At 53.5% G+C, this 27,327-nt stretch overlaps 1 protein-coding gene across 1 annotated transcript in view; it reads right to left on the bottom strand.

Moving 5' to 3' along the window:
- CNTNAP2 (contactin associated protein 2) overlaps positions 1 to 27,327 on the bottom strand; it is a 1,529,860-nt gene that overhangs the window by 119,344 nt on the left and 1,383,189 nt on the right. The window contains exons 19-20 of the mRNA XM_055129775.1: positions 19,483 to 19,719; positions 13,203 to 13,336 (exon numbers count right to left, since the gene is read on the bottom strand). Of these exons, the coding sequence (XP_054985750.1) occupies positions 13,203 to 13,336; positions 19,483 to 19,719 (371 nt within the window). The remainder of the gene's footprint in view (positions 1 to 13,202; positions 13,337 to 19,482; positions 19,720 to 27,327) is intronic.

Here is a 27,327-nt window from a genome sequence, read left to right as displayed (position 1 = left end):
TGACTTTGTAAACAATTCTTTAATAAAAACAAAAGCAATTTTGCAAAGCACTTAAGCTGTAAGAGCATGAAAGGACAGAAAAATATTCGGAATTGTGTCCCAAGTGGACGGTGGCATTAGAGGGACCCGGGAGGTGGGGACACGCCGGGTCTGTGGGGGGCCACGCTGTCAGGGATGGGGGCTGAGGGGGGCTGCCGGAGCGGCAGGCTGGAGACTGTTAGGTTTGGGCTCGTTCCGCCTGGCAGAGAGAGGAGGAGGGTCGGGAGAGACCCCTGCTTGGGGGTCCCCCTCTCCGCCCCGGCCCCCTGCCCCAGGCTCTAGCAGCTGCCGGGTCTCAGAGGCCAGAAGCTTCTCTGCGGGCAATACCTCACACCAGCGAGGGGCGGGGGGCAGGGCACTGACCACCTCTGCTGGGCCGGGGGCGGCAGGCCGGCCGCGGGGCGTGGGCAGGGCGCAGGTGTCCAGCTACGCTCCGTTTCCGTTTTCTTCCACCTCCTCTGCGGCACTGGCAGCATCTCGGTGGTGGAGGCTTGCCCCGGGATGCTCAGGGCTTACTCCTGGCAGTGCTCGGGGGGGACCAGCTGGGACGCCGGGGATTGAACCTGGGTCGGTTGTGTCCCTGCTGAACTCTGGCTCGGACCCTGGCATTTGGGCTTTGTCACCAGGCTGGATCTGCTCCTTCAGACTCGCAGGGTTTGGGCACTGGGGGTGTCTCTGGCATTGCAAAGAGCTTGGCCACTAAGAGAGCAGGGGGGGAGGCAACTCACATGCAGCAGTGGCGCCAAGCCCCCCTGAGGCACGGCCACATGACCACCGGTCCCTGCCAAGGCCAACGCCATCGGCTTACCCTGCACCGACACACAACCGTTATCCCTGCCAAGGCCAACGCCATCGGCTTACCCTGCACTGACACACAACCACCCCTCCCTGCCAAGGCCGTGCCATTGACTCATGCAGCCTCTGGCAAACACCTGCCGAGGTGCTCAGTGTGTCCAGGGCGCGCGGACAGCCGCGTCCGGCGGATGCTCCCTCCTGGGTGCCGCTGTGCCTCCCCGCCCCGCCCTCCCTCCCGGGGTCTTTGCACAGACCTAGGCTCCCCCACCTGCGGGCTCCCCTGTGCTTCGGGGAACGGCCGCTGGAGGGCGGCGTCTTCACACCGGCTGGCACCGCGCGCTCCGGTCCCGCGCCAAGCCCCGCCGCGCGCCTTCCTCCCCCCTGCGCGGGGCCGGCAGCCTTCCCGCATCCGGGGCGCGTCGTGGGCCACTTATTCTCCCGGGATAAGCAACCTGCTGTCAGGTCCAGAGCTCGAGACCCCAACCCGAATAGCCTGGGGGATGACCAGCTCGGAGGGCGGTTTCAGCGCGGCAGGTGGATGGACAGTACAAGCCTCAGGCTGGACATCAGCCTCTGCAACGAACAGAGACCCAGGAACCCCCTCTTCTTTCTGGAGAGAAGATTTATGCCCTAACGTGGTGGTGGTGGGGGCGGGGGAATGGACCCTCCAACCTCGAGTTTACAAGCCAGGCTGTGTTCTGCAGACGGAGGGACGGACACCTTCAGCCTGAAACTGGGTCGGGAGTGGCCTTGTAGTAGCTTCCCCGGAGCTTCAGGAGACGGGGGATGGGTGGGGGGGAGGCGAAGGGAACGTCTTCTCTCTCTCCCCGGAGCTGCTGGGATGCTGTGGGACGGAGGTCCCAGGGCCTGCCGGGCTCTGTGGTGCAGACCCATTTGCCGCTGAAATTGCTTTAGCGAAGAAATGAGAAGCAGTGGACACGGTCCTCAGGAGCCTCTTCCTGTTGCTGGTCAGACCAGTTTGGTGGCTTGAACTTGTCTTCCCTGAGGCTCCTCTGTGTGACTGTCAGGAACGGCAGGAGAGGGGTTTTGCACCACTGCTGTCAGTGTTGAGAAAGATTCTGGGGACACGCCTCTCCTCCCTAACCCCCTGGGAAAGCTTTAAGGGAAAGGGGTGGATAAGGGGTTCGTCAGCCTCCTCTGGCCCTTCTCCCGCCCCTTGTGGGTGAATCTCTCCTCCCCTTTCTTGTGTCTGCTCAGCACCAACGGACACTGGTTGGTGATGAGCAAACCAGCAAGCCTAAAGCAGCGGCCCTTGGTTCACGGGCCCCCTCCTGGAGAGGGCCTGGTGGGCCATGTGTGTGCACATATGCGTGCATGTGCATACTGGTGCATGCATATGTATGTGCACATGTGTGCATGTGTACACGTGTGTGCATGCATGTGTATATGTGCATGTGTGCACACATGTGCTTATGTATACACCATGTGCATACCTGTGCATGTGTGTATGTGTGCACACGTGTGCATGTGTACACACTTGTGCATACCAAGTGTGAATGCATGTGCACACATGCACATATGCGTACATGTGCATGCACGTGTGCATATGTGTCTATATGTGCATATGTTGTGCATGTGTACACATATGTGTGCATATGTGTGTGTGTGTGCTTGTGCACACTGTAGAAGCTGAGGCCGTGCTCCAGGGCTTGAGCTGCCAGTCAGTCCCGGGGCGGGAGACTCTGGTCCCCGAGCCCAGGGGTGGACCCAAGCTGCTCTTGTTCCGGGTTTGCTATTGAGAAAGGGAAGGCACGGGGCCAGTGAGACAACACGGGGGCTGAGGCCGTGCCCGGGATCCCGGCACCGTGACTCAGCCCTGGAGGCCCCAGCACTGCTGTGTGGCTGGGACACCCCCAGCACCTCGGGGCACGGGCAGCCCAGGTCCTCAGACCCTCACGTCGAAGTGCTGGGCGGGCCGGCTGAGAACCCCCAGGGAGGCTCTGGGGCCCTCTGAGCACGGCCTGGGGCCCTCCCCAATAGGCAGAGGAAGGGGGGCCCCTGGGGTGGGGTGAGGAGAGTGGCTCTGGCTGCCACACCGTGCCACCCCGCCCCACGTTCCTGCCCGTTTCACTCAGCACACACGAGCCCCATGAGAACGCGCAGCCTTGCTTTTCTCTGCCAGGTGAGAGAACAGAGAGGGGTGACCTGCTGGGGCGACACAGGGGCCCCATGAAGGAAGGCCCGTCTCGGTCCATGTTTCACTAACGACCCCCGACCTGAGCCATCCCACCGCCCGGGGCCCGGCTCTGACTGTGCACCCCCTCCAAGGGCACCCCGCCTCGGTTGTGGGTCCGGCAGCTGGTCTTTCCTGGACTGACCCGTTGAGAGGGAGACTGACCCCCAAGGAGAGGTACACGGCGTGGGTCTCTGCTGAACCCCAGGACATGAACGTCAGCATGGAAACTTCCGGAGAGGCTACGGCACACTTGCCCCATTCCCATGTGAGTCGCCCCTGCTGCCCTCGTCTCCGTGGACCAGCCACACAGCACCTACGCCCCGTCCGCACGGGCCCCCTGGGCTGGGCTGCTCCTGTCTCCTTTCCCTGGGGACACAAGGATGGCTGTGTCCCCCGGCAGGCTGGGAAGGGCTTCTGTCGGCGCTAGTCCCTCGTGCGGTGGCAGGGGCGGAGGCGAGGGTCTGTTTCGGGTCCATGCCACGTCCCGGTGTGGACTTGTTCGCCATTCTCGTGTGGCCTTGGCAGAGGAGCAGAGCGTGTCTCGGGAGGGCCCAGAGCTGGCCCAAGGACGCTCCGTCTTCCTGAGCAGAGTCCACAGCTCTGCACCGTCTCTTCCGGACACCTCGTAATGGACTCGGAGACCCCAACCTCCACGGGTGACGGCTCAGGGTAGGGGGGAGGGTGGTCTGCAGGTGCCGGCCGGGGGGAACCCTGGGTCTGGCAGTGGTGAACCTTGTTTCTCTCTCTTTGAGAGAGAATTTTACCCAATGCCTCCACTTTGCATTCAGAATGCCATAGAAAACTTCCTCAAAAGCTTTGTTTCTAAAACGCAAACTAAAAAAAAAAAAAAAACAACCACCACTAAACTTACTAAACTAAAATTTAAACCTATAGTCTAACACCTAAAATAAAAAAATGGGAGCGGGTAGCAGTATGGAGACTATTCAGAAATCTACAGTTGAGTCACCACGTGACCCATCAATCTGACTTCGAGGCACTAGTCCAAGAAGACAAAAACACCAATTTCAAAAGATCTGCACACCGCCGTGTTCCTGTGTTCATAGCCAAGACCAGGAAACACCCCAGGGCCGAAAGGAAATATGATTTCCGTGCACGGTGGAATGACTTGGTTATGCACAATGGAATCCACAATTGAATACTACTCAGCCGTACGAGAGGTAAGGCCTTGCTTTCTGCTGCAGTGCGGATGTTTCCGGAAGGGGTCACGCTAAGTGAAAGAAGACAGGCAGAGGAAGACTGGATGATCTCACTCACAGACTGTCCACAGGGAAACTAAGCAAAGGGATAGAGCATCCAGTGAAAACAAGCCCTCGGCCCCTGGCAACAGCACCTTGGTCATCTAAGGTGTGGGGGAAGGCGTGACCCTTGACTATGGGCTGTGGTGGAGGGATATTGCCACGTAGGTGGTAGGCTGGCGGGGTGACACTGACTCCTGAAACACACAGGCACCCACACTTGCAAGCCGTCGTGCCTCAGGAAACTGTTTCAAAATTGGACGTGGTTGGTGGTCAGGGCAGTTGAGCAGAAAGGGCACTTGCCTCGTATGCAGCTCACTCGGTTCGATTCCTGGCACCCAGGTGGTCCCTTGAGCCCACCAGGAGTGATGCCTGAGTGCAGAGCCAGGAGTAAGGCGGTGTGACTCAAAAGAAAAACATGAGAGATCATGGTGAATGTGCGAGATTTATTTTTATTTATTTATTTTTTTGTTTTGGAAGCCACAGCTGGTGGTGCCCAGGGTTTATCCTGGCTCTGCACTCAGGGATCACTCCTGGCGTGGCTCCGGGGGCCCTATGGGATGCCGGGGATGGGATGTGGGTCGGCCACGTGCAAGGGAAGTGCCCGAGACAGCTGTACTATCCCTCCAGCTCCTGGGGGAGATTTTTGATGCATCTCTCCGTTGTGAGGAGGTGTCTCTGGGTACGGGGAAGTGCTGAACCCTAACCAGACCAGACCTAACCCTCACACACAGACCAAATTCACCACTGAGGTCCCAATACTTGTGTCCCTTTTCCTTCGTTTGCAATATCTGTTCCGTGAAATTAAGCCACGACAAGGCAAGAAGAAACGAACACGTGAAACTCTGCCCCGCACAGGGTCCACCCAGGGCGGCGGGGACCCATCAGAGAGACAGCGAAGGGGGGATGCAGGCTGCAAGCCACAGGACACTCGAATCACGTGACCGGCTGGCGGCCGGGGGAGGGGCCGGGCTCATCACCGGCCTCCCAGGCACTGCCACCCGCCGGTCAGAGCTGCCTGTGTGCGGGGCCCAGGCTGGGCGCATCATCCCGAGTAGATAAACACCAAATTAGCCAGAGGGAATGAAAGCTACAGTAAATGAAATTTCGAGAGCAGAGCTCCAGGCTTGCAGGTCAACTTCCTGTATTTGTTCTGACATCCCCCAAACGACTTCATGCTCCCAAATTGCGTTATTTGCTGCAATACAGGCTCCAACCGCCCCCGGTGTTACAGACGCTCAGCCGTGCTTCCCTAGTTAGCATCGCTCCCTGCTGGCGGACAGCGGGGTGGGGCGGGGGGGGGGGGGGGGAGAGGCATGCCTCTCCTCTCTGCCCCTCTGAGCTCTGCTTGCAGGACCACTCCGGCCCAGGGCACCAGAGAAGGGCCAGCCACAGATTTGGGGACATAAGAGCTAAGGGGGAAAGGTTAAGTTGGACTTTGTAGTCTTTTGGGCAGGGGTACTCCCAAGCAGTGCTCCGATGGCTAACTGGGACTGTGGTTTGAGGCAAGGGCCCAAGGAGTCAATGCTGCCTGACCCCTGAGTCCTGGACATCCCCAGGGTGTTGAGGACTCCAGGCTGCCCCCTAGAGGTGATGCTCAGAGGATCAGTTCAATTCCAGGAACTGAACCTTAGTCTGCGGTTCAATTTTGCTTTCTCTTGGCATTTGAACTTTTAAAATTTGTTTTCCTTTTTTCCACCCTAGAACAGTTATGATTTTATGACCCCTAGCCAAGACCACGGTGTCGTTCCTCTTAACACCGGTAAGCCCCCTCTCGCCACGCCCCTGCCCTGACATTATTTTCTCCCCTCTAAGGAGACAGCCACCTGATGTGGGCTTGCAAGGATGAATTTAATTATTTACGAACTGCCAGAGCACGAATCCCCGTTTGCTGGAAAGACTCAACACTCATTTCAGAAAACTGAGAGGACGTGACGGCTGCTTCTCTGGCCTTTGTCTGTTTCCTAACAAGCCGCTTCGAAACGGCTCTGACTTGCTGTCCAGGAGGGGGGCGGTGGCTGACGCCAGGAAGGAGCACTGGACCAGCGAGTCCGGCTTCAAGTCAGGAGCAATGCCCCAGAGTGTGGGCCAGGAGGTGGACAGACCTGGGAGTGTGGCCAGCCTCTGCCCTCCACCCCTGTCCCTGACCATCTTCTGTGAAACGGGGGCAGAGTGTCTGTCTGTCGGGTGATAAGGCACGAATCAGTCCGCTGCAAATCTCCAAGCAGCTCACGGGCCAGCGGCAGCCTCGGGCTGATCTCACTCTCGCCGCAACCCAGCACATAACAGCATTATCTCGCGTCACAATCGGGGAGAGGGCAGTTGGGACAGAGAAGGGACCACTGCGACAGTGATCGTTGGGAATGATCACGCGGGAGAAGAACTGAGTGCTGAAAGGAGGGAGAGGGATATGCACAGTTACCTTTCGGTATCTGAAACCATAATGACCATAATGACCAAAAGGGGGTGGGGGGGAGAGAGAGAGACAGATAGAGAGAGACAGAGAGACAGAGAGAGAGACAGAGAGAGAGACAGAGAAACAGAGAGACAGAGACAGAGAGAGACAGAGAGACACAGAGAGAGACAGAGAGAGACAGAGAAACAGAGAGACAGAGACAGAGAGAGACAGACAGACAGAGAAAGAGAGAGACAGACAGAGACAGAGAGAGACAGAGACAGAGAGAGAGACAGACAGAGAAAGAGAGAGACAGAGACAGAGACAGAGAGACAGAGAGAGACAGAGACAGAGAGAGAGACAGACAGACAGAGAAAGAGAGAGACAGAGAGACAGAGACAGAGACAGCCAGAGAGACAGAGAGACAGAGACAGAGTCAGAGACAGACAGACAGAGAAGAAAGTGTCTGCAGTAGGGGCTGGCTGGGGATGGGGGTTGTAAGGAGGAGGGAAACTAAGGACAATGGTGCACGGTGGTGGGAAATGTGCATGGTGGAGGGACACATGTTGGACATTGTGTGACTGAAACCCAATCATGGACAACTTTGTAGCTGCCCCCCCCCCCAGTATATCTCTAGTGACTTCAGAGAGTCCCCTTGCCCTGGCGGAGGTGTGGGGGTTCCATGGCTAGACCCTGGCATAACCAGTTGCTCCTGAGGTCTGGGGGTAACTGCACCAGAGAATGGGCATCTCTGCAGAGAACTGTGCCTGCGGCTGGGAACATTAGTCTGGCGACCGCGGGCAGGCAGTGCCCCCTCTGTGCCCACCTGTCACCTCTGGCACAAAACAAGTGAATGTTAGAAGAAGGCAGCTTTCTCTCACGAGAGGAGCTGCCGTCCTTTTGCCTGTGGCCGTGACCTTCTGTCCACCGAGGTCAGAGGCCGTGGGCACAGGTGGATACGTCGCTTGACCTGGATGTCCATGCTCCGTTTCCCACGTATCCCAGGGCGTTCTCTCTGGGGACTCCTTCCGCTGCTTTATTTCATCTCTTGTCGCACGTGCAGGCCCCCGAGGTCCCCTGGGCCGTGTGTCTGGGGGGCAGGAGGGCCGTGAGAAGGAAGGGCTTCTCACCCGGCCACTGCTCTCCGCACCGCCGAGCGTTGCGTGGGCGGATGACTTTGCACCGCGCCCAGTCCACTCTCAGGTGCTCTCCGCCTGCCGGGTGGGTGGGACCTCTCCGAGGGGACAGCCTCCAGCTCTGGCCCCCCGTGGCTGCCATTTCCGTAAAGCTCCAGCCCCAGGCTCATCCTGGCTCTCAGCTCTCCCTCTCGGTCCCGAGCGCGGGCTCTGCCCTTTGTCGTCTTCCTTGCGGTTTGGCAGTGAATATTTCATCCAAGGTGGACTTCCCTCCGGTGCTCATTTAGGATGGGGTGTGCTCAGGGAATGCGGATTGACTCAATGTTGCCTGTAGCCAACCCCACCAGGAAAGCAAACTCGCTTGAAGGACACCATTAGCGCCGATACACACCAGCTCAAGTGGAGGCGTTTGAGCAGGATAACACTGACCTCAGTTCCAAAGGGCATCCTGGCACGGTGCTCACCTTTAACTCACCTTTCCACTTACCTTTGAGATGCTGTACTTTTATTAGGATTATTTTGGGGAGGGAAGAGGTGGGAACCATACCTGGTGCTATTGGAGGGCAAGTCTTGACTTGGTATCAGGGTTCGCTCCTGTTTGGGTGTTTGAGGGGATTGAACCCAGGCCACCCATATGTATACATGTGAGCTGCTGCTCCAGCTACCAATTTGTCTTTTATTCGCTCTGTGATTTAAAATATATCTTATTTATGTCTGTATTCAATTATTTATTTGGAGATGATCTCCCAAACAGGGTCTAGGGGACCCAGGACCATTCCTAATGACACTCAGTCATGGGACCAGATGGTTTGATGCCTGAGGAATTTACTAATTCTAAATTAGTATTTTGATCATAGTTTAATCCCTGAAGCACATACTAATTCTGAATTACTTTAGTATTTTGTATGTCTATACACACATATACACACATTTACAGCCTGCTTTGTTCTGTTATAAAAATGTGACTTGGGGCTGGAACGATAGCACAGTGGGTAGGGCATTTGCCTTGCATGTGGCCTACCTGGGTTCGATTCCCAGCATGCCACATGGTCCCCTGAACACTTTGTGGGTGGTGCATAAACTATGGATAAGAGGTAGGATGGCCTCTATGCGAGACAGTACAGATTTCTTAAATAAAGGTAGAAATTCCATATGACTCAGGGGTCTCACTCCCAGCATTTATCTGAGGGACATGAAAACTCTATGAAAACTCTAACCCCAAATATTCTTGGCATCTCTATGTTCATAGCACCTTTATTCACGGAAGCTGAGATAGAAGCAATCTAAACATCCACGGTCAGATGACCAGATAAGGACACAGTGGTCTAGGTCCTCAAAGAAATATTACTCTGCCATCAAAAATGATTAAATGGCACCACTTGGGATAAAACAAATGGCATTTGAAGGGAATAGGCAACGTGAATTAAGCGAGAGAGTAGAAGGCAATTGCCAGATGGCCTCTCCTATGTGGAATGTAAATACTTAAAGCAAAGGAACTGGTGAAAAACAATACAACAGTTCTGAGACTCAGTGAACACTGGGGATTGTTGCAGGCGAGAAAGGGGAGAGAATGGGAGGGGGGAGGAGGGCAGGCCCTCCTTGCTGGGAGCAGTGAACTGTGTGTCCACACAAGCTGTTAAGGTCCATCCCTTCTGTCTTGTAAGGTTGTAACTGATTGCTTCCCCCATGCCGCGTACAACTGCTGACAGGTACACGTTGGAGGACAACTCCACAGGTCCCCTGGGGTGTGCTGGTACACTCTGCAGGCTCCACCGCCTGGCAGGAGACAGGCGCGGTCTGCCCACCATCCCACCGGGAAGGGCCAGCTCTTCTTCCTCTCTGCTGCTCCTCAATGTCCATCTGGGCTGGACTGTAGAGCTGGGCTGGCCAAGACCCGGGCACCCAACCAAGGCATTGTCCCCTTGTCCCCAGCTTCCCACACAATCAGGTGGCTCAGCCCAAGGGCATCACAGTCCCTGACAGGAGGAAACCGGAAGGAAGAGTTTCCGGGGCGGGGGCTCCTCCTAGGGCTCTGTCTCTGTCACGACAAAGCCTGGTGCTCCCAGTGGTGGTTTCCTGTCACTGTAGCACTGTCGTCCCATTTTTCATCGATTTGCTGGAGCGGGCACCAGTAACGTCTCCATTGTGAGAGTTGTTGCTGTTTTTGGCATATTGAATATGCCACAGGTACTTGCCAGGCTCTGCTGTGTGGGCGGGATACTTTCCGTAGCTTGCCGGGCTCTCCGAGAGGGACGGAAGAATCGAACCTGGGTTGGCTGCATGCAAGGCAAACGCCCTACCCACTGTGCTATTGCTCCAGTGGTGGTTTCCTACTCCTAATATTTCTCTCTCTTGGGTCTGCACTGCAGTCTCTTGAATCCTTTCCTCCCACTCTGTTCATGAGCATGAGGTCTGATTTGGGCACATGGGTCCTCATTTCCAACCCCCCCCCCCCTTAGTGTGAGCACGTGACCCAAATCAGGTCAATCAGAGAACTCCCCTGGGATTTTAAATGGTGAACCCGGAAACTAGGACCGTCCAATGGCAAAGTAGGAAGGCATGAGCCCAATAGGCCACCGGCTTGGTTTACAGGGTGGAAAGAAGGAACAAGAGATGCCCAGAGCAAGGACAAGGACAAGAAGGATGGAGGGGGGAAGGGAGCAAGAAGGGCCCAGAGATGTGAGAGTTTCAGCTCTCACCCTCTGGTTGCTTGGATTCTCTCCACCATTTTAACCTGACTTTCTGGATTCCTTTGACACCTGAAGGGATTCTCCCTGCAAATGAATTCCGAACGGGTCTTCTGAATTCTGTCACTTGCAACCTACGGAATTCTGAGACATGGAACCAGGCTGTTTTCCTAGCTCCGCCTACTAGGCTCCTTGGCTCTTCTGCCTAGATTTCCTTTCACAGGAGCCAAGCTTTCTTCAAACCTCCACCCTCCTCCTTCTTCGGACTCACCCCGGCAGACAGCTGCTCTGACAGAGCCCACATCAGTCCTGTTGGTTTGTTCCAAAGTCACCGGTTGGGCGGAACATCTTAACGTCCCTTACCCCAGACTCCTGTTTCTGAGAAACACAGCCCAGAGTGCAATTATTTTGCCTATGACTCTCCTGCTCCCTCCCACAGCCCCCACCCTCTCAACTCAACATGTGGTTCCATAAGCCACGGGGCTCAGTCTGTTAAAAAAAAGTGTCTTCCTGGAGATGTGGGGGGCCTGCAAGAGTCCACGGTCACAGAGGGACAGTGTCCTCTGTTATGCTGCCCGTGAAGTGAATTGTTGGGTTCTCAGATATTGTATAACGTTTCAGTGGCAAAAATGGCAAGAGAAGTCACTTGCTCTCAACAGGGTGAGATGGTGTCCAAACACTGGGATGTCCCCTGCCCAAATCCAGTCCACACGGGGTTATCAGATGGTAGTAAATCAGTCTGGCCTGACACCAATGACCTGCTTGCTAGAATTATGCTGAATGGAGGGGCTGGGTTTGCCCAACACACAGCTTGCAGTCTGACTGTGTGCTGGTCCCAGAGAGGGGGGCTGTGAATCCAGCAATCACCCTGACAACAGGTAATGGCCACCCTGCTGATGGGTGGCACCCCAAGCAGTAACTGCATGCTGTCACCTTTCTAGGGAAGACCTTTCCTTCAAACGCTTCTAGAATCTTCTGCTAGAGGAAGACCTCTCAGAAACATCAGATTCTGAGTGTGGCGCTGCAGGTACCCCCAAGGCGACCAGCACTGTGCCTTCCCTCCCCAGCCTGAGTGTCCCCTCGCAGCGATCTGACTCCGAGTGAGTCGAGGCCAACTGACACCCCACTTTCCTGACAAAACAGCCCCTTCCTGCTGCTCCGTGCCTGACAGCCGTGTACTTGGGACTCCTTCGAAGGGGTGCGGTGGCAGCTCCCACCCTTGATCTCTTGGTTCTGTTCCCAGGGCGACCTCCACGAGGGATGTTTTATTCATCGTGTCTCCTTGGCTGGTGTCTTTCTTGTAGAAATCAGGGGTGGGGGCTGGGGACAGTAAGTGAACCAGAAATAAAACACGAGTGTTCTGACAATCCACCCATTTGCACGCCAGAAACCTCCAACCAGACTCAGTCAGTGAAGGCCTGTGCTCCCGGCGTAGTTTTATTTCCCCAATGGGGGTGGGAGGGGGAATCTAGTTATTTACATTGTGCTGAAGTTGTGAAAGATGTAGGGCAGAGAAACCGGGATCGCCTTTACGGGAGACACGGCATCTGTGGGGGAGTAGGGAGGGGAAACGGCGCCATGGATGAACAGGGAAGGAGGCGGGTGCCGAGAATACAGAGTACCTGCCTCACCCCAGAAACTCCTTCCTGCAAGAACTGTGTATTTCCACTGGTGAAGGGATGGGTGTTGGAACATTATAGGACTGAAATCCAATCGTGAACAACCTTGTAACTGTGTATATCACCGTGGTTCAATTAAAAAATAAAGGAAAAAATTGTGTACTTCTATTTCACTATGAAAAGTGGAATGAAAAGGTGGGAAATATATATATATATATACAGATCTATATGTATAGCTATATATACAAAAGTTCTAAGGCTCAACCTTTAACAACATGTTAGTGGTATCTAATAGAAGGTCTTAATGGCCCCTGCCAAAACAGAACAATCTTCACACTCTTCTCGATGGAGAACTTTTTGTAGCACTTTCAGTGTTTTTTTTTCATAAAAAAATACAAAATATATAACTTTTTGCTTCTGCTTTGGGACAGGGATTGGGGTTTGGGATGGAAACATCCCAAATATGGTGGTGGGAAGGTGTCACGGTGGTGGGATTGGTGTTTGAATATTAAGTGTAATCAAATATGGTGAACTACTTTATAAAATAAAAAATCAACATAATAAAAAAGTAATTTATAGGAGAAATTATAGTAAACATCATTTCTAGTTGACCCTGGCTCCCCCAATCCTAATCAACTGAAAACAACTGAAAATAAGCAACTCGACTCAAACCAAGCCAAACCGAACCAGACCAGACTAGACCAGACCAGACCAGGCCAGACCAGACCAGAACAGACCAGGCAAGACCAGACCAGGCAAGACCAGACCAGACCAGACCAGACCAGACCAGACCAGACCAGACCAGACCAGACAAGACCAGATCAGACAAGACCAGACCAGATCAGACCAGACCAGACCAGACCAGACCAGGCCAGACCGGACCAGACCAGACCAGACCAGGCCAGATCAGACCAGACCAGACCAGACCAGACCAGACCAGGCCAGACCAGACCAGACCAGGCCAGACCAGGCCAGACCAGACCAAGCCACGCCAAGCCCAGGCAATGACTCGGCAGGACAGTGGAGAGAGTGTATAATGCTACACCAGGTAGAACCGCTCCATACACACAGGCAATACCTTGAAGATGACGGTCTTCTCATGGCGGGTGATGTTGACGCTGTGAGGCTGCCCGTTGGCCATGTTCCTGTGGTCGACGTCGATATTGTAGGGCTCTCTGGTGCCCCCCAGGTTGTACCGGATCTGCAAGCTTCCTGGGTGAGGACAAAGGAGAGACGTTCATTTCTCCACTCAGGGCTTCCCTTTTACAGCCTCTCCCCTGCCCTCACGCTGCTGAGGTTTCCCCTCGCCCATGTCTCACACGACGGTCACCATCACTTCGGCTTCTCTCACCGGGAGTGTGTTCACCCCTCAGGAGCGAAGAGCACCGGGAGTGGACTCCGAGCTCCACCAACCTCGGACTCTCGTGACCGTCCATGCCGATGGAGGCAGTAAATCATACAAAGGATTCAAAGCTCAAGAATGGACAGTCTACCTAGAGCACGGTGGAGACGGCTGTTCCGCCAGACACAAGGGCCCAATAAATAAGTAAATAAACAGGATGCAGGAGGCCGGGAGCCACCAGCTAAAAGAACCGGGAACGCACAGCATTAAAATTAAGCAGAGTTTACAAAAGATACACACTTGGGATTTCCAGTCACTTCACCGAGATCCAGGAAACAGTGCAATGTTCCACCCCAGCCCCCCGGGTTAGAGACTGTACTCATTTTAGCACAAAGGAACGGAGAGGACAGGATCCCAAGCTCCAAACCCAGAACTCACACTCCCAGTGGTGGCCCGTATTTCCTTAGCAAATCAGTGCTTTCCAACTTGCTTCTTTTCGGTAAAGCAAAGAATGTGAACAGTCTAATATAATATTCTATATCCCTGCCTAAGGGCTGGAGGGATAGCACAGCGGGTAGGGCGTTCGTCTTGCATGCGGCAGACCTGGGTTTGATTCCTCCGCCCCCTCTCAGAGAGCCTGGCAAGCTACCGAGGGTATCCCGCCCGCATGGCAGAGCCTGGCAAGCTCCCCGTGGTGTATTCAACATGCCCAAAACAGTAACAAACAAGTCTCACAATGGAGACACTACTGGTGCCCGCTCGAGCAAATCGATGAGCAACAGGGATGACAGTGACCGTGACATATCCTGCCTTCATGAATCTGCATCACAAGCCTAGCTCTCTGTGTGTGTGTGTGTGTGTGTGTGTGTGTGTGTGTGTGTGTGTATTGTTCAGGGCTTACTCCTGGCTCAGGGTTCACCCCTGTTAGGGCTCTGTGAACCGTATGCGGTGCTGGAGATAGAGCCTGGGTTGACCGTGTGCAAGGCAAACGCCCTACCCTCTATTCTATCATCCTCGTCCTGCGTTTGCTTCCTGTATGTGCTCTTTTAAGGATGTCAATTGTTTTTTTCGCTTAGCTCTTCACTCACACGGGCATCTTCATGTTCCTTGCCTTTGCCAGCTCAGAATGTACAAAGGAGCCCACAGTCTTGAGAGAGTTGGAGCACCTGGAGCCCAGGGCAGAGCCCGGGGGGGGGGGGGGGCGGGCCTCTCGCTAGCTGCCTCCAGAGGCAAGCCTGCCACGCCGATGCTTGCCACGGGAGAGAAAACGGGTCATTAAGATGTGGCAAGCAAAAGGAATGAAATTGAAAGGTCACCACCCAGAGGGGAAGCGTCTACACAGCCAACACTCCCTCCTTCCTTCCCTTCTCAGGCTCTTACAGTCACACAAATGAACACAATCCTCCTCACTCTGGCTTCCTTCCCACCCTCCCCCTCCCTCACGCTGGCTTTCTCGGCCCGCAGGTGCCACCTAAAATATTGCGCTGTGTTCCTGGCATCCACAGGGACGTTCATCAGAGTCATCAGGAGTGAATGTCACTGCCTGGCTCTGTTTTCTGAGCATTTTAGCATGTGCTCGCCCCCGTCTGCCTTACGGGCCTCCCCCTGTCCCTTCGCTGATGGTCTTTCCACCCAGCTCAGGGTCTGCAGCCCGGAGTGTGTTTCCACTCACCGGCTCTCCAGTGGCCCGGACTGTGCCCACCAGCACCTGCTCCTCCGGGCTTGGCCTGGAGCCCGTGTGGCCACTTCCGGTCAGCACCAGAGACCACCATTTAGTAGCATCTACCCCCTGCCCCCAGCAACCGCCTGGCCAGGGCTCCCTTTCTCTCTCCTCTCCTCTCCTCTCCTCTCCTCTCCTCTCCTCTCCTCTCCTCTCCTCTCCTCTCCTCTCCTCTCCTCTCCTCTCCTCTCCTCTCCTCTCCTCTCCTCTCCTCTCCTCCCCTCTCCTCTCCTCTCCTCTCCTCTCCTCTCCTCTCCTCTCCTCCCCTCTCCTCCCCTCTCCTCCCCTCTCCTCCCCTCCCCTCCCCTCCCCTCCCCTCCCCTCCCCTCCCCTCCCCTCCCCTCCCCTCCCCTCCCCTCCCCTCCCCTCCCCTCCCCTCCCCTCCCCTCCCCTCCCCTCCCCTCCCCTCCCCTTCTCCCTCCCTTCCAGACGGTGCCTTGCTGGTGCCCCAGCCCCACTGTCTACAAAGCCCAACTCCTGCCTTCGCCCTGCAAGGACTTTCCCTGGTTGAGTTATCAACCACTTCACCCTCCCAGTGGCCGCTGGCCCAACCCTGTTTGCCCTCCCCGTGCACATCTGCGCCGCCAGACACCGCAGTTCTCGCTTCAGAAAAGGAAAAAGAAAAAGTAGCCTCAACCCAGTCAACCAGACCATGAAAGTTCCGGTGCACCGATGCTTTGCCTGGGCACTCAGAGATAAATAAGCGATGGCTGAAGACAACTGCCCACTTCAGAAGACGCACCGTGGCCAGACAACACCAGAGCAGCACAAGTGGAAAAATGTGGATTCAAAACAATTGACTTACTCTTCCTGTGTGTCGTCCAGTGTCAGCCACCTCCTCCCCTCCCGAGCCACAGGTGTTTGTTTTTGATCATTTCCTTACATTGGTGGGGGCCTCACCTTCAGGGGCCATTCCCGGCTCTGAGCTCAGGGCTCTCTCCTAGCAGTGCTCAGGGGATCCTGCGTGGTTATTCTTGGCTCTGCACTCAGGAATTACTTCTGGTGGTGCTGGGGGCCCACATGGGATGCAGGGGGGGTCGAACCCGGGTCGGCCACGTGCAAGGCAAATGCCATCCCCGCTGTCTATCTCTCCAGCCCCTCGAGGTTACTTGCACCCCAGGTTGGCCCAAGTGTGGGGTGATGGTGAGGACTGGAAGGTTTGAGGCGAGAGTCACTGTGTCAAAACACTGTTGTACCTCACTCTTCTCTCTGTGATGGCTGTTTCATGTTCAACAGCTCATTAAAATCAGCATTATGCTGCTTTCTTTACATTTCCTCTTTCTCGCTGGCCCGGACGTGTAAAGCTGATTTAAAATTTCTATAACTGCTCCACTTAATGGCAACCGAAATGATTGGCTTTGCGGGAAAAAAATGATGAACTGGAACTTTAAAATTTATATGTAGTGAAGATCTATAAACAGTAATGGGAATATTCTTGAATAATAAAATTTAAGTGATCTATTTATTCCTTTCAAATAATAACACAAGAGAACCACAAAATGATGGTGGGGAGAAAATTAATGTTTGTCCATTAAAATAAAATATTATGAAGATGGAGAGATACTTCACTTCTTGCATCTCCTGTTCATCTCCCGAGTGAATTAAAGTGGGGAGAAAGGGCTGCTCTTTTATTGGCTGCAGCAAATAATGTTCCTCACAGATTTATTCTCTCCTGGCCATCATCATTACCATCACCCAACGCTTCCAGAGCACCTACGGGGGGCAGGAGACAGAGAGCCGGGGCCTTTTCATCTCTCTGGGAAGACAGGGGGTGTTTGTAACCAAGATGGATCACAATCTGGGGTACCCAGTGCCAAACGGAGACTCTGGAGATAAGTCTTGCAGGATGGTTAGGTGGCAAGTCTTCCTGAGGAAGTGGGTCTGGGAAGACAGGCGGGTCTGAGCCGGGAGAGGAAGAGGTGGCTTCTCCAGACGAGGGGGCCAGAGGGCGGGGGGTGTCTGGAGACAGACTTGTGGGGAGACCCGGGTATGAGATCGGTGGGGGTGGGGGCTCACAGCCCCTCACGCCGATCATGTGGCTTGAAGAGGGGACTGTCACGTGATCAACTCACTGACTGGTTACTTTAAATATTTCTGTTTTGTTTTGTTTGGGGACTGGAGCGATAGCACAGCGGGTAGGACATTTGCCTGGCATGTGGCCGGCAGGGTTCAATCCCCATCACCCCATATGGACCCCAGCACCCCAAGGAGTGATTCCTGAGTGCAGAATCATGAGTAACCCCTGAGCATCACTTGGTGTGACCCCCATAGAGCTAAAATAATATATATATATATATGTATAGATACATATATATATTGTTACTGGGTCACTCTTGGAAGTGCTCAGAAGCTACTCCTGGTTCTGTGCTCGAGTGGCCTCTGGTGTTCCTTGGGGGATCCAGATCACGCCGTGATCCACTCTGGGCTTCCAGCCAGAAAATCCCGAACTCAGCCCATTAAAGTCGCTCTGGGGGCTGAAGCGATAGCACAGCAGGTAGGGCGTTTGCCTTGCAAGCGGCCGACCCGGGTTCGATTCCCAGCATCCCATATGGTCCCCTGAGCACCGTCAGGAGTAGTTCCTGAGTGCAGAGCCAGGAGTAACCCCTGAGCATCACAGGGTGTGACCCAAAAAGCAAAAAAAAAAAAAAAAACAGTTGCTTTGGCTCCTCACTTATTTACCTTTTAAAATCCCTCTCACGAAACACCTTGTAGGATGGTAAGGTGGAGAAACTGAGGCAACACCCCTGCCTCGCCTCCCCTCCCTTCTGATTGCCCGAGATCTTACGAACTGTGAAAGGAGGAGGCGGAATGACTCAAGCACAGACTCCTGGGCCAGGCCCCACCGAAAGCCGTGGGACTTGGGGGTCCCGTGGCCCTGGGGGAGCCCCAGGCCTGTGTGTGAACGGCCAAAGTGCGTGAGGTGGAGGGTGAGCAGAGGCAGAGGAGAGTGTGGGCGCATTTCTGTCTCGCTCAGGGCTGCAGGAGCTGACGGCCCACAAGCCCCCGCGGCCTGCCAGGGGGGCCGGGGCCACCCAAAGGCCACTTCCCCAGCGCCTTCCTGCGTCGTTGCTTAACAAGAGGCCAGGTTTGCTCGGGGGACTCTGGAGGGAGGAGGGAGGGAGGCTTGGTGACGCCATGCTCGGGAGATCAGAGGTCAAGGCGGGGGGCAGAACAAGAGGGCGTGGGGCGGGCTCCTCTGAGGGCGGCAGTGCCCTCTCAGCTGACAGACTGTTAGTTCTGGAAGGTTCTAGGGCCATTCAGACACTAGTGCAGGCTTTCTGGCGGATTTTCCTCGCTGACACTTGGGCCTCATCTGGAGTGAGCTTCTTTTCTTTTCTTTTTTCTTTTTTTTTGGTTTTTGGGTCACACCTGGCGATGCACAGGGGTTACTCCTGGCTCTGCACTCAGGAATTACCGCTGGTGGTGCTCAGGGGACCATATGGGATGCTGGGATTTGAACCTGGGTCGGCTGCGTGCAAGGCAAATGCCCTACCTGCTGTGCTATCTCTCCAGCCCCTCTTTTCTTTTTTCTATCTTCACCAGAAACATCAAGAGTCACCACCATCCGGTTTCAACTTTGCACACGTCACAAAACCACAGCATGCCCAGGCCAATATATTTACAGCAGCGTGACGGCCTGGTAATCACTGGATTCACTTTCTAGAGGGTTCCAGGGGTGTCTGCTGTGTGGACTCAGGCCCGGGGTGGGAGCTGTAAACCCCGGGCTTACTGCTCTGCACTTCCTAGGGCTGCCTGGGAAAGGGGGGACCATCTCTCCCCCTTGCTGATGGGCTCCTGAGGCTCCCATCTGGCTCCACCCATCCACGCCGGGTACCGTCACCCCCCAAACACCCCCCTGCTCCCAGTTCCCAGAAACAGTGACTTCTGAGAGGCTGTAGCAGTGCTAACATGCCTGGGTTTCTATTTCTACCTGAGGATCGATCTCATGTTCTATCGAACCCGACTGACGCATTCTCATAAATCAGGACGACACATTGATTTGTGCAAGCAAATTTCACTACTTCAAATCTTCCCTGTGATGAGAAGGTGTTTTTTTTTTGACAGGGACAAAGAAGAATCATCAATAGACGCATGGACTCACTTCCGACGGCTCCTGTAAGTAACGGTGGCACCTCAGCGCCTCGGATCACGGCTGTGCCACCCCTAACGACCAGTTAACCCAGATAGGGGGACAGGAGGACCAAAGGCGGAGGCTATCTGCTTAAGGTCCTGGGGGGAACCAGCCCGACTGTTCTAGAACATCCCACCGCCTGGCATGCCGCGACGGGGCCTCACCGGCGGGCTTGACGAGCACGGCCACGAAGTCCGTGGTGAGGGAGCTGATGTAGAGCAGCACGCAGGGGGCCTTGGAGGTGCTGAAGCTGAAGCTGATCTCCTCGTGCGTCAGGTCGGCGGACGGGCCAGGCGGCTCCTGGCCGCCCTCGGACCTCGTGCTGGCCTCCTTCCCGCTGGCGCCGGGGGTCTGGAAGTTGTACCGGAGCCACATGCCCTCCTCGAAGTAGGCGCCCACGTCTGCGGAAGAGAGAAGCAGAGGGGACAGGTGGGCCACGGGGCCTTTGGAGGCCGTGAGAGAGTTACAAGCTCTCGTGTGTGTCTGAGTCACAGGCACACAATGATCAAACACCCGTCCCTGCACCTGGGCCCAGTCCCCACCACCAATGTCCCCAGTACAGCCCCCCTTTCCCACCCTCCCCCCGCCTCCATGGCAGACAGTCTCCCCCATGCTCTCTCTCTACTTTGGGGCATCATGGGTTGCAAGACAGACACGGAGAGGCCGTCACGTTTGGCCCCTTATCTACTCTCAGCACACATCTCCCATCCCGAGCATCCCTCCAACCATCACTGACTTAGTGATTCCTTCTCTACCCAAGCCGCCTTCTCCCCCAGCTCACGAGACACTCATTTGTGGAGTATAGAATAACATAACATGAGGCCGACACCCAAGGACAGTAGACACAAGGGCCAGGAAGATTGCCCCATAGTTGGAAACAACTCTTTGGTGATGTTTTAACTTCAAAGGTGATTCAATTCCTTCTCTTTGGCCTCTCAAGCGGCAACAGTCCAGCGTCAGGCTGGCGGTGAGGTGCTACTGGGGTCACCAGGCCAGCCCAGCCATGCTCAGGGCCCTACCTCCCCTCCCCCCAACCCCCTCCCCTGCCTCGTGTCAGGCCTGACTCCTGGCCCCAGGCTGAAGGAAGCTCCTCCCTCAGTCCCACCTTTGCCTTGGGGGTATATGAGGCTTCAGGGACACCTCAGGTCTGCAGCTGATAAGAAGCCTCACCTCTGCATCTGACATCTAGTGGGCTGTGGTGTTTGTGTGTGTGTGTGTGTGTGTGTGTGTGAGAGAGAGAGAGAGAGAGAGAGAGAGAGAGTGCTACAATCCTTCAATCTTTCCTCCACCCTGGGATCTAGATGCACCAGACCCCCTAGCAGTGCTAGAAGGTCTGGGGGGAGGGGGGGAGGATGTCCAAGGTCAGGTACTGGTGGGTTTGGGGAGGCGGAAGGAAAGACGAGGGGCTCTGGATGGGGGACACACAGGCAGAGTCTGTGCACGGTGGGGCTGGAAGGTCCTTCCCCTTTAAGTCTCAGAGAACACCACTACCACTCGGGCAGACGCTGGGGGACAGAGCCAAGGGGCAGAGGTCACCTCTATCCTCCTGGAACGAGGCACTCCTAGGACAGATGGGGTGGGGGGCGGTAGCTCAGGCAGGAAACACAAGAGGAGTTTCCAGAGAGTCCTCTGGGGGGCCCTTACCGAGACTTGTAGCGGGGACCAGACAGGACAATGCAGATAAATGTATCTGGCGCTTGAAATTCAAGACGGAGGGGCCAGGGGCACCTGAGTTCAGGTGGGGCGGGACCGCCAAGATTCCCTCCCAAGCGTGAGACCAACCCAGGGGCCCCGGCCTGGCAGCCCGTGCTGGCAGCGCCCCCTGCTGGCAGCCCGTGGAAATGCTGGTCCCCAGCGCCAGCCCCGGGATTGCTCAGGAGGGTGTCACTCAGACAGGCACTCACAGGCTCCCCCCTGAGAACGCTTCTGCCCTGCATGGGAGGAGCCTGAGATCCCAGAGCTAATTTAGAGGCCGCTGAGCCGTCGGGGGGAGCAGAGAGCTTTGGCCAAGGGCCTTGATCCGTTTCTTGGCTCGACAGGCAACGAGCATTTGATGCAGATCACAAAGGGAAATTCAGAGAGCGAAGGATTTTAGATAAACAAAGCAAAAAGACACCGCGGAGAATACTTCTGGGGTATTTTACAGGCGCCGTTAAAAAGCTTTATGGATTTATGTCAGTTTTGGAGGAAGGAATATGCCACGCTTGGAAGTGTTATTCGGAATCCACCTCATAAACCAACTGTTAAACCCAGGCCTGGGGGCCGTGAACCGTTAAAGTTCGTGGTGGCAGATTTACAGTTGACATTTCATTGTTTTAGATCGTTTTAAGGAAATGCCAAATCAGGGCACTGTAATATACTTCTGAAAAGCAATACTCTCATCTCTGTGGAATGACTAACAAAAATAAACACTAATTTGACAAGCCCGCCCCCAGAAAAAAAATCTAACATTCCCTCTACTCAGTCAACAAAAAGTATTGATTTAGTACTCTTAATTTAAGGGTTTTATGATAACAGGAATTCTTTTTAAGTGTAGCTAGGAAAAATGATAGCATTGCAGTATAGTTTTTCTAAGATGTTTTATGAATAAGATTTGCTTATTAAATTATACCATGCTCCTAAACATTTTTGAAATACATTATTTATCTGTAGGCTTAGGGTCCCCAAAGTCTCAGGACAGAAGCTTGAGAGAGGGATGTAACCTCGTCTTAACCATTTCTTGGTCCACAGGACCCCACATAAATTACTCCTGAATTGAAGTTTGCAGATGTTTGGGATAAAATGCACAAATCACCCTTCCCAGAATAAGAAAGATTCTTCCTTTGTCTCACCAAACCCCTGTGCTGTGAACAGCAAACAGCTGGCCCCACCCATGATGGAATCGCTCCTCATCTTTTTCTCCCTCAAGTTCAATAATTCTATTCCTTTTACCTTTTCACTTGAATATGTTTTACAACCAATATGTATATTTTTAATTGGTGTGAGTCTTTTCATTCCCCAACAGCTCCAGGAGGACCCAGAATTCAAGTCCCTCTACTACAAAAATGGCTCTTTTGCCAAAGTTGATTTTAAAGTCAGTAACTTTCAAATTGAAAATATCCCCTCACAGAAACAATGCTCTGAAGACAGCTTGCTAGCAGAAACCCACAAATGCTGAATCACCGCATGGGTCATCAAAAGTCATCGAGGAGTGTCACTGTGGATCAGTAATTAAAACAAAAACAGCCACTACCACAAAAAGCTCCATTTTGAACATGAGTCCTCCAGGAAGTGCTCCCACGGGACCAAATCCGTACACATCCACACTGGTTGGGTGTGGTGGGTGGTTGTTACTGGGTGAGAGACTCTTTCCGTCATGTGGCCTGTTCCTAATGTGGCAACACCCACACCTGGGACCTTCCAATCTGTCAAGACAAAATCACCACACAGGGAGGGCTGTTGTTCTTCCTCCACTCACCTCCCAGTGAAGGGTCATTCCGGATCATTGCAGCCCAGTGACAGGGTCGTTCCAAATCATTCACCACCCAGTCAGGGAGGTCACACCAGGTCACTCACCCTCCAGTGATCGGATCATTCTAGATCACTCAATTCTCAGTGAGCGGGTCACTCACCATCTAGTGACCAGATCATTCTAGATCACTCAGTTCCCAGTGAGTGGGTCATTCTAGATCACTCACCATTCAGCGACAAGATCACACTAGATCACTCAGTTCCCAGTGAGTGGGTCATTCTAGGTCATTCTAGATCACTCAGAATCCAGTGACCAGATCATTCTAGATTACTCAGTTCCCAGTGAGTGGGTCATTCTAGGTCATTCTAGATCACTCAGCATCCAGTGACCAGATCATTCTAGATTACTCAGTTTCCAGTGAGCAGATCATTCTAGGTCACTCAGCATTCAATGACCAGCTCTGATAGAGAAGGGATCACCAAGCAAAGGGTGCTAGGTGGGCCCACTAGGGATGGGAGATACAGGCTGAAAATAGACTATAGATCGAACAAGATGCCCATTTAATACCTCTGTAGCAAACCACAACACCCAAAAGGAGAGAGAGAGAAAATGGGAATGCCCTGCCACAGAGGCTGGGTGGAGTGAAGGGGACAGGGTGGGGGTGATGGGAGGGATGCTGGGACCATTGGTGGTGGAAAATGGGCACTGGTGGAGGGATGGGCACTCGATCATTGTATGACTGAAACGTAAGCATGAAAACCCTGTAAGTCTGTAACTTTGTCTCATGGTGATTCACTAATAAAATAAAATAAAATAAAATAAAATAAAATAAAAAAGCGTTCAATGACCAGATCCTTCTAGGTCACTCCCTTCTGCTCACCAGCCCATTCCAGAAAGCCATGCCCACTGAGCCCGCATGGAAGGTGTCTTCTCTCAGTCTGCATCTCCCAGAGAGCTGCCACTGGAAGCCCAGACAGCAGAATTGTATTGTCAAGGCAGGACAAGGCAGGAGACTGCAGGCCCAAGATGGCGTTTCAGGAGATTCCTGGGAAAGGCCTGTCCTGGAGTGACCCAGGCCTGTACTTACTGTGTACTCACATGAGGGGGAGAGAGAGAGGAGGGAGGGATAGAGGGAGAGAGAGGGAGGGAAGGAGAGAGAGAGGGAGAGAGAGAGGGAGGGAAGGAGAGAGAGACAGAGAGAGGGAAGAAAGGAAGGAGGGAGAGAGAGGAAGGGAGAGAGAGGGAGGGAGAGAGAGAGGGAGGAAGAGAGGGAGGGAGAGAGAGGGAGGGAAGGAAGGAGGGAGAGAGAGAGGAAGGGAGAGAGAGGGAGGGAGAGAGAGAGGGAGGGAGAGAGAGTGGGGGAGAGAGTGAGGGAGAGAGAGAGGGAGGGAGGGAGAGAAGGAGAGAGGGAGAAAGAGGGAGGGAGAGAGTGAGGGAGAGAGGGAGAGTGAGGGAGAGAGAGAGGAAGGGTGAGGAAAAGAGGGAGGGAGGGTGGGAGAGAGGGAGGGAGAGAGGGAGGGAGAGAGAGAAGGAAGGAAGGAGAGAGAGAGGGAGGGAGAGAGGGAGGGAGAGAGAAAGAGGTCACCTCATCACAGTGACCCCAAATCCTGGTGCTCTGCATAGTTGTGTCAAACATCATAGGGTTTCTGGGCACAGATATTGCCCAAGAGGAAGCCCCAGACTCAGGTCACTGATTTTTGGCTGGGGCTGAGTTCTGAGGCCCAGAATGAGAATTCTCCGGAACGCCTTTGTAATGGACCATCTGATAGGAAGGCAGGTGAGTTGTGCGTTATACATCTAGATTCCCTCAGTCATCAGACAGACCCCTGGTTCTTCCTGCTTAGGTTCTGCTCTAACCCGGTTTCTTCAAGGATAAGTCACAAGGACCAGCTTCATTTAACTGGTTCTTCATAGTTGTCCCAAAAACCTGCTCTCCAAATTACAGCCCGCTGCTCTCCTGATTTCTATCTATCTGCAAAAATCTGCTTTTCCTTCCTACTCACTCAACTCCGAAGTTCCCACCTGAATAGTTTTAAATTCTATTTGCTTTACGTTTTCTTCCCTTTATTATGGTCATTTCAGACTGACAACACTGGGACCCCTGGATGGGCTAAGGCTGCCGCTCCCTGTCTGCTTCCCCAGGGGAACACACATTGATCATAACCTCTCTTCCCAGGGGCTTTCAGGCTAGTTTCCATGGAATTAACTTTAAGGGCCTGAATCTGCACAAAAGGAGAAAAAAATACCCACCCCCAACCCCTTCAAGGTTGCGTTGAAGGGCTGACCTGGGCACAAGCATGAGTGTAAAGTCTCTTCTGCTAAATACACCCATGTTCTCCAGGGCTTGGGCTGGAGCGACAGCACTGTGGGTAGGGCGTTTGCCTTGCACGCGGCCGACCTGGGTTCAATTCCTCCGTCCCTCTCAGAGAGCCCAGCAAGCTACCGAGAGTATCCTGCCTGCATGGCAGAGCCTGACAAGCTCCCCGTGGCACATTTGATATGCTAAAAACAGTAACAACAAGTCTCACAATGGAGACGTTACTGGTGCCTGCTCGAGCAAATCGATGAGCAATGGGACGACAGTGCTACACATACAAGTTAAAACAAACATAGCTATGCTTGCTCATGTATTTTTGCCATATAGAAGGCAATTTTGCAAGTAAGAAGCAGCGAGGCAGCCCTGCCACCCGCTCTTCCTCCTGGAAGGGATGGAAAGTGGAGGAGAGGCCCGGGGAGGGTGAAGAACTTAGAAGCAGAATCCCGGCTTCCTGGTTCTTGTGGGAACCTGGGAACAGGCGCTCCTGAGGTTCAGAACTTCACCTTGTAACTTCACTCAGGACCTCACCCTGGGGTGGAGACTGGTGGGAGTGAGATAAACTGAATTTGAATTTTCAATCGCAACAGCAGTTTCTTCACCCCGTCCTTCTCTTCTGACCTGGACAGGCCGTTCTCAGCTGGAAGGCGGTCTGCGCAGACACGGGGCAGCGGCCTTTGTATAACTGTGGCTTGTGAACAAACATGTTCCAAATCCATTTAGAATAGTAGGCACAAAAGAACGAAATGATGTACACTGAAAGCGAGGCTGGGAATTCCTCCCTGATTTTCTCCCTGATTTTGCCTTAGTAAACTGGAGCATGTTTATTTAAAAAAAAATTTATTTTTATTTTTTGCTTTTTAGGTCATACCCAGTGATGCACATGGTTTACTCCTGGCTCATGCACTCCGGAATTACTCCTGGTGGTGCTTGGGGGACCATGTGGGATTCTGGGAATTGAACCCAGGTCGGGTGCATGTAAGGCAAACACCCCACCTGCTGTGCTATCGCTCCAGCCCCTGGAGTGTGTTTAGACAGAGGCTGGGCCGATGGCTGGAGGAGCTCTGGGAGATAAGGGTTCTGTAGGATAACACTGGGGTTGTCCTTTCAGCCTTGCTGCAGGGAACTTAGTTTACCTTAAAGCAATGTCCTTTCTGTATAGACAGAGGAAGACAGTATTATGCTTTGTAACTTGGGAGCTGATGGACTCCAATTATATTTATGCCTGGGCATCTGCTTTCTCGACTCAGTTGCCCGTAGTTCCTGCACCCCAAAAGCAGGGTCCCAGTGAGGGATGGAATAGACCCAGGGCAAGTTGTGAGCTACCCTGGCATTGAAATGGGCCAGGCCAAAGCGCCACAATACTCAACTATAAGTTGAGAGCATGGCCATGAACAAATGCTGTCATGATCCAAAAGTAACAATGAGACTAGGACCCTGCTGGGGTCAGGAAGACTAACCTGGCCTGAGGACTGTGGTCAGGAATATATAGCGAATGTCTTCAGGAAGAACCGAACTTTAAGTTAGCTATATCTCTTAATGTGCTCGTACAGAATGACATTGCAAGAAATATTAGAAGTAGATTTACTACAACTAACTAAGTGGATTACTAGCTGAGGAAAGAAGAAAGCAACACACGCTGGATGGGATCCCTCCCTCAAACGGATCTCCTAGTAATCTGGAGTAATCTCTTAAAATGAGATTTTGTTAATCTCCTGGAGGAGTGGTCTTACCCCTCTTTGCTGATTTGTTAATGTTCAACCCACCTTTGTGTCACCACCTATGTGATTGTTATGCAAACTAAGACTGTAAGAGAAGTAGATGGAGAAGACACAGAAGCAGAGCACAGAGCAAAAGAGAGTCTGGGAGTCATCAGAGTCAGAAGCACGGGAAAGGAAGAGCACAAAGCGAGTCAAAAGTAAGAGTCGGAGTCAGAAGCGAGAGCGAGGGGGGCTCCAGAGATAGAAGCAGAAGGGCTCCGGAGAGAGGTCAGAAGAGACCAGAGGAGAGACGACAGAGAAATCCACAGTCTCTCATGCTTATCAGTGTCTTCTTTGGGAATTTAAGAAGAAAGTTAGTTACCAAGGTGCCACTCATTACTTATCACCCACAAAAAAAAAATCCTGTATCTTCCCTTCTAGGTAAGACTTCTATGGGAAAGAACAGTCATAAAATCCACAAAAGTCCTATTACTCACAGCACTTTTGTTAATCTGAAGAGAATTTGACTAGAATAGACACACCT

The sequence above is a fragment of the Sorex araneus genome, chromosome 1, assembly GCF_027595985.1.
Source record: "Sorex araneus isolate mSorAra2 chromosome 1, mSorAra2.pri, whole genome shotgun sequence".
Taxonomy (NCBI): domain Eukaryota; kingdom Metazoa; phylum Chordata; class Mammalia; order Eulipotyphla; family Soricidae; genus Sorex; species Sorex araneus.
This window is presented reverse-complemented; position numbering and strand designations above follow the sequence as displayed.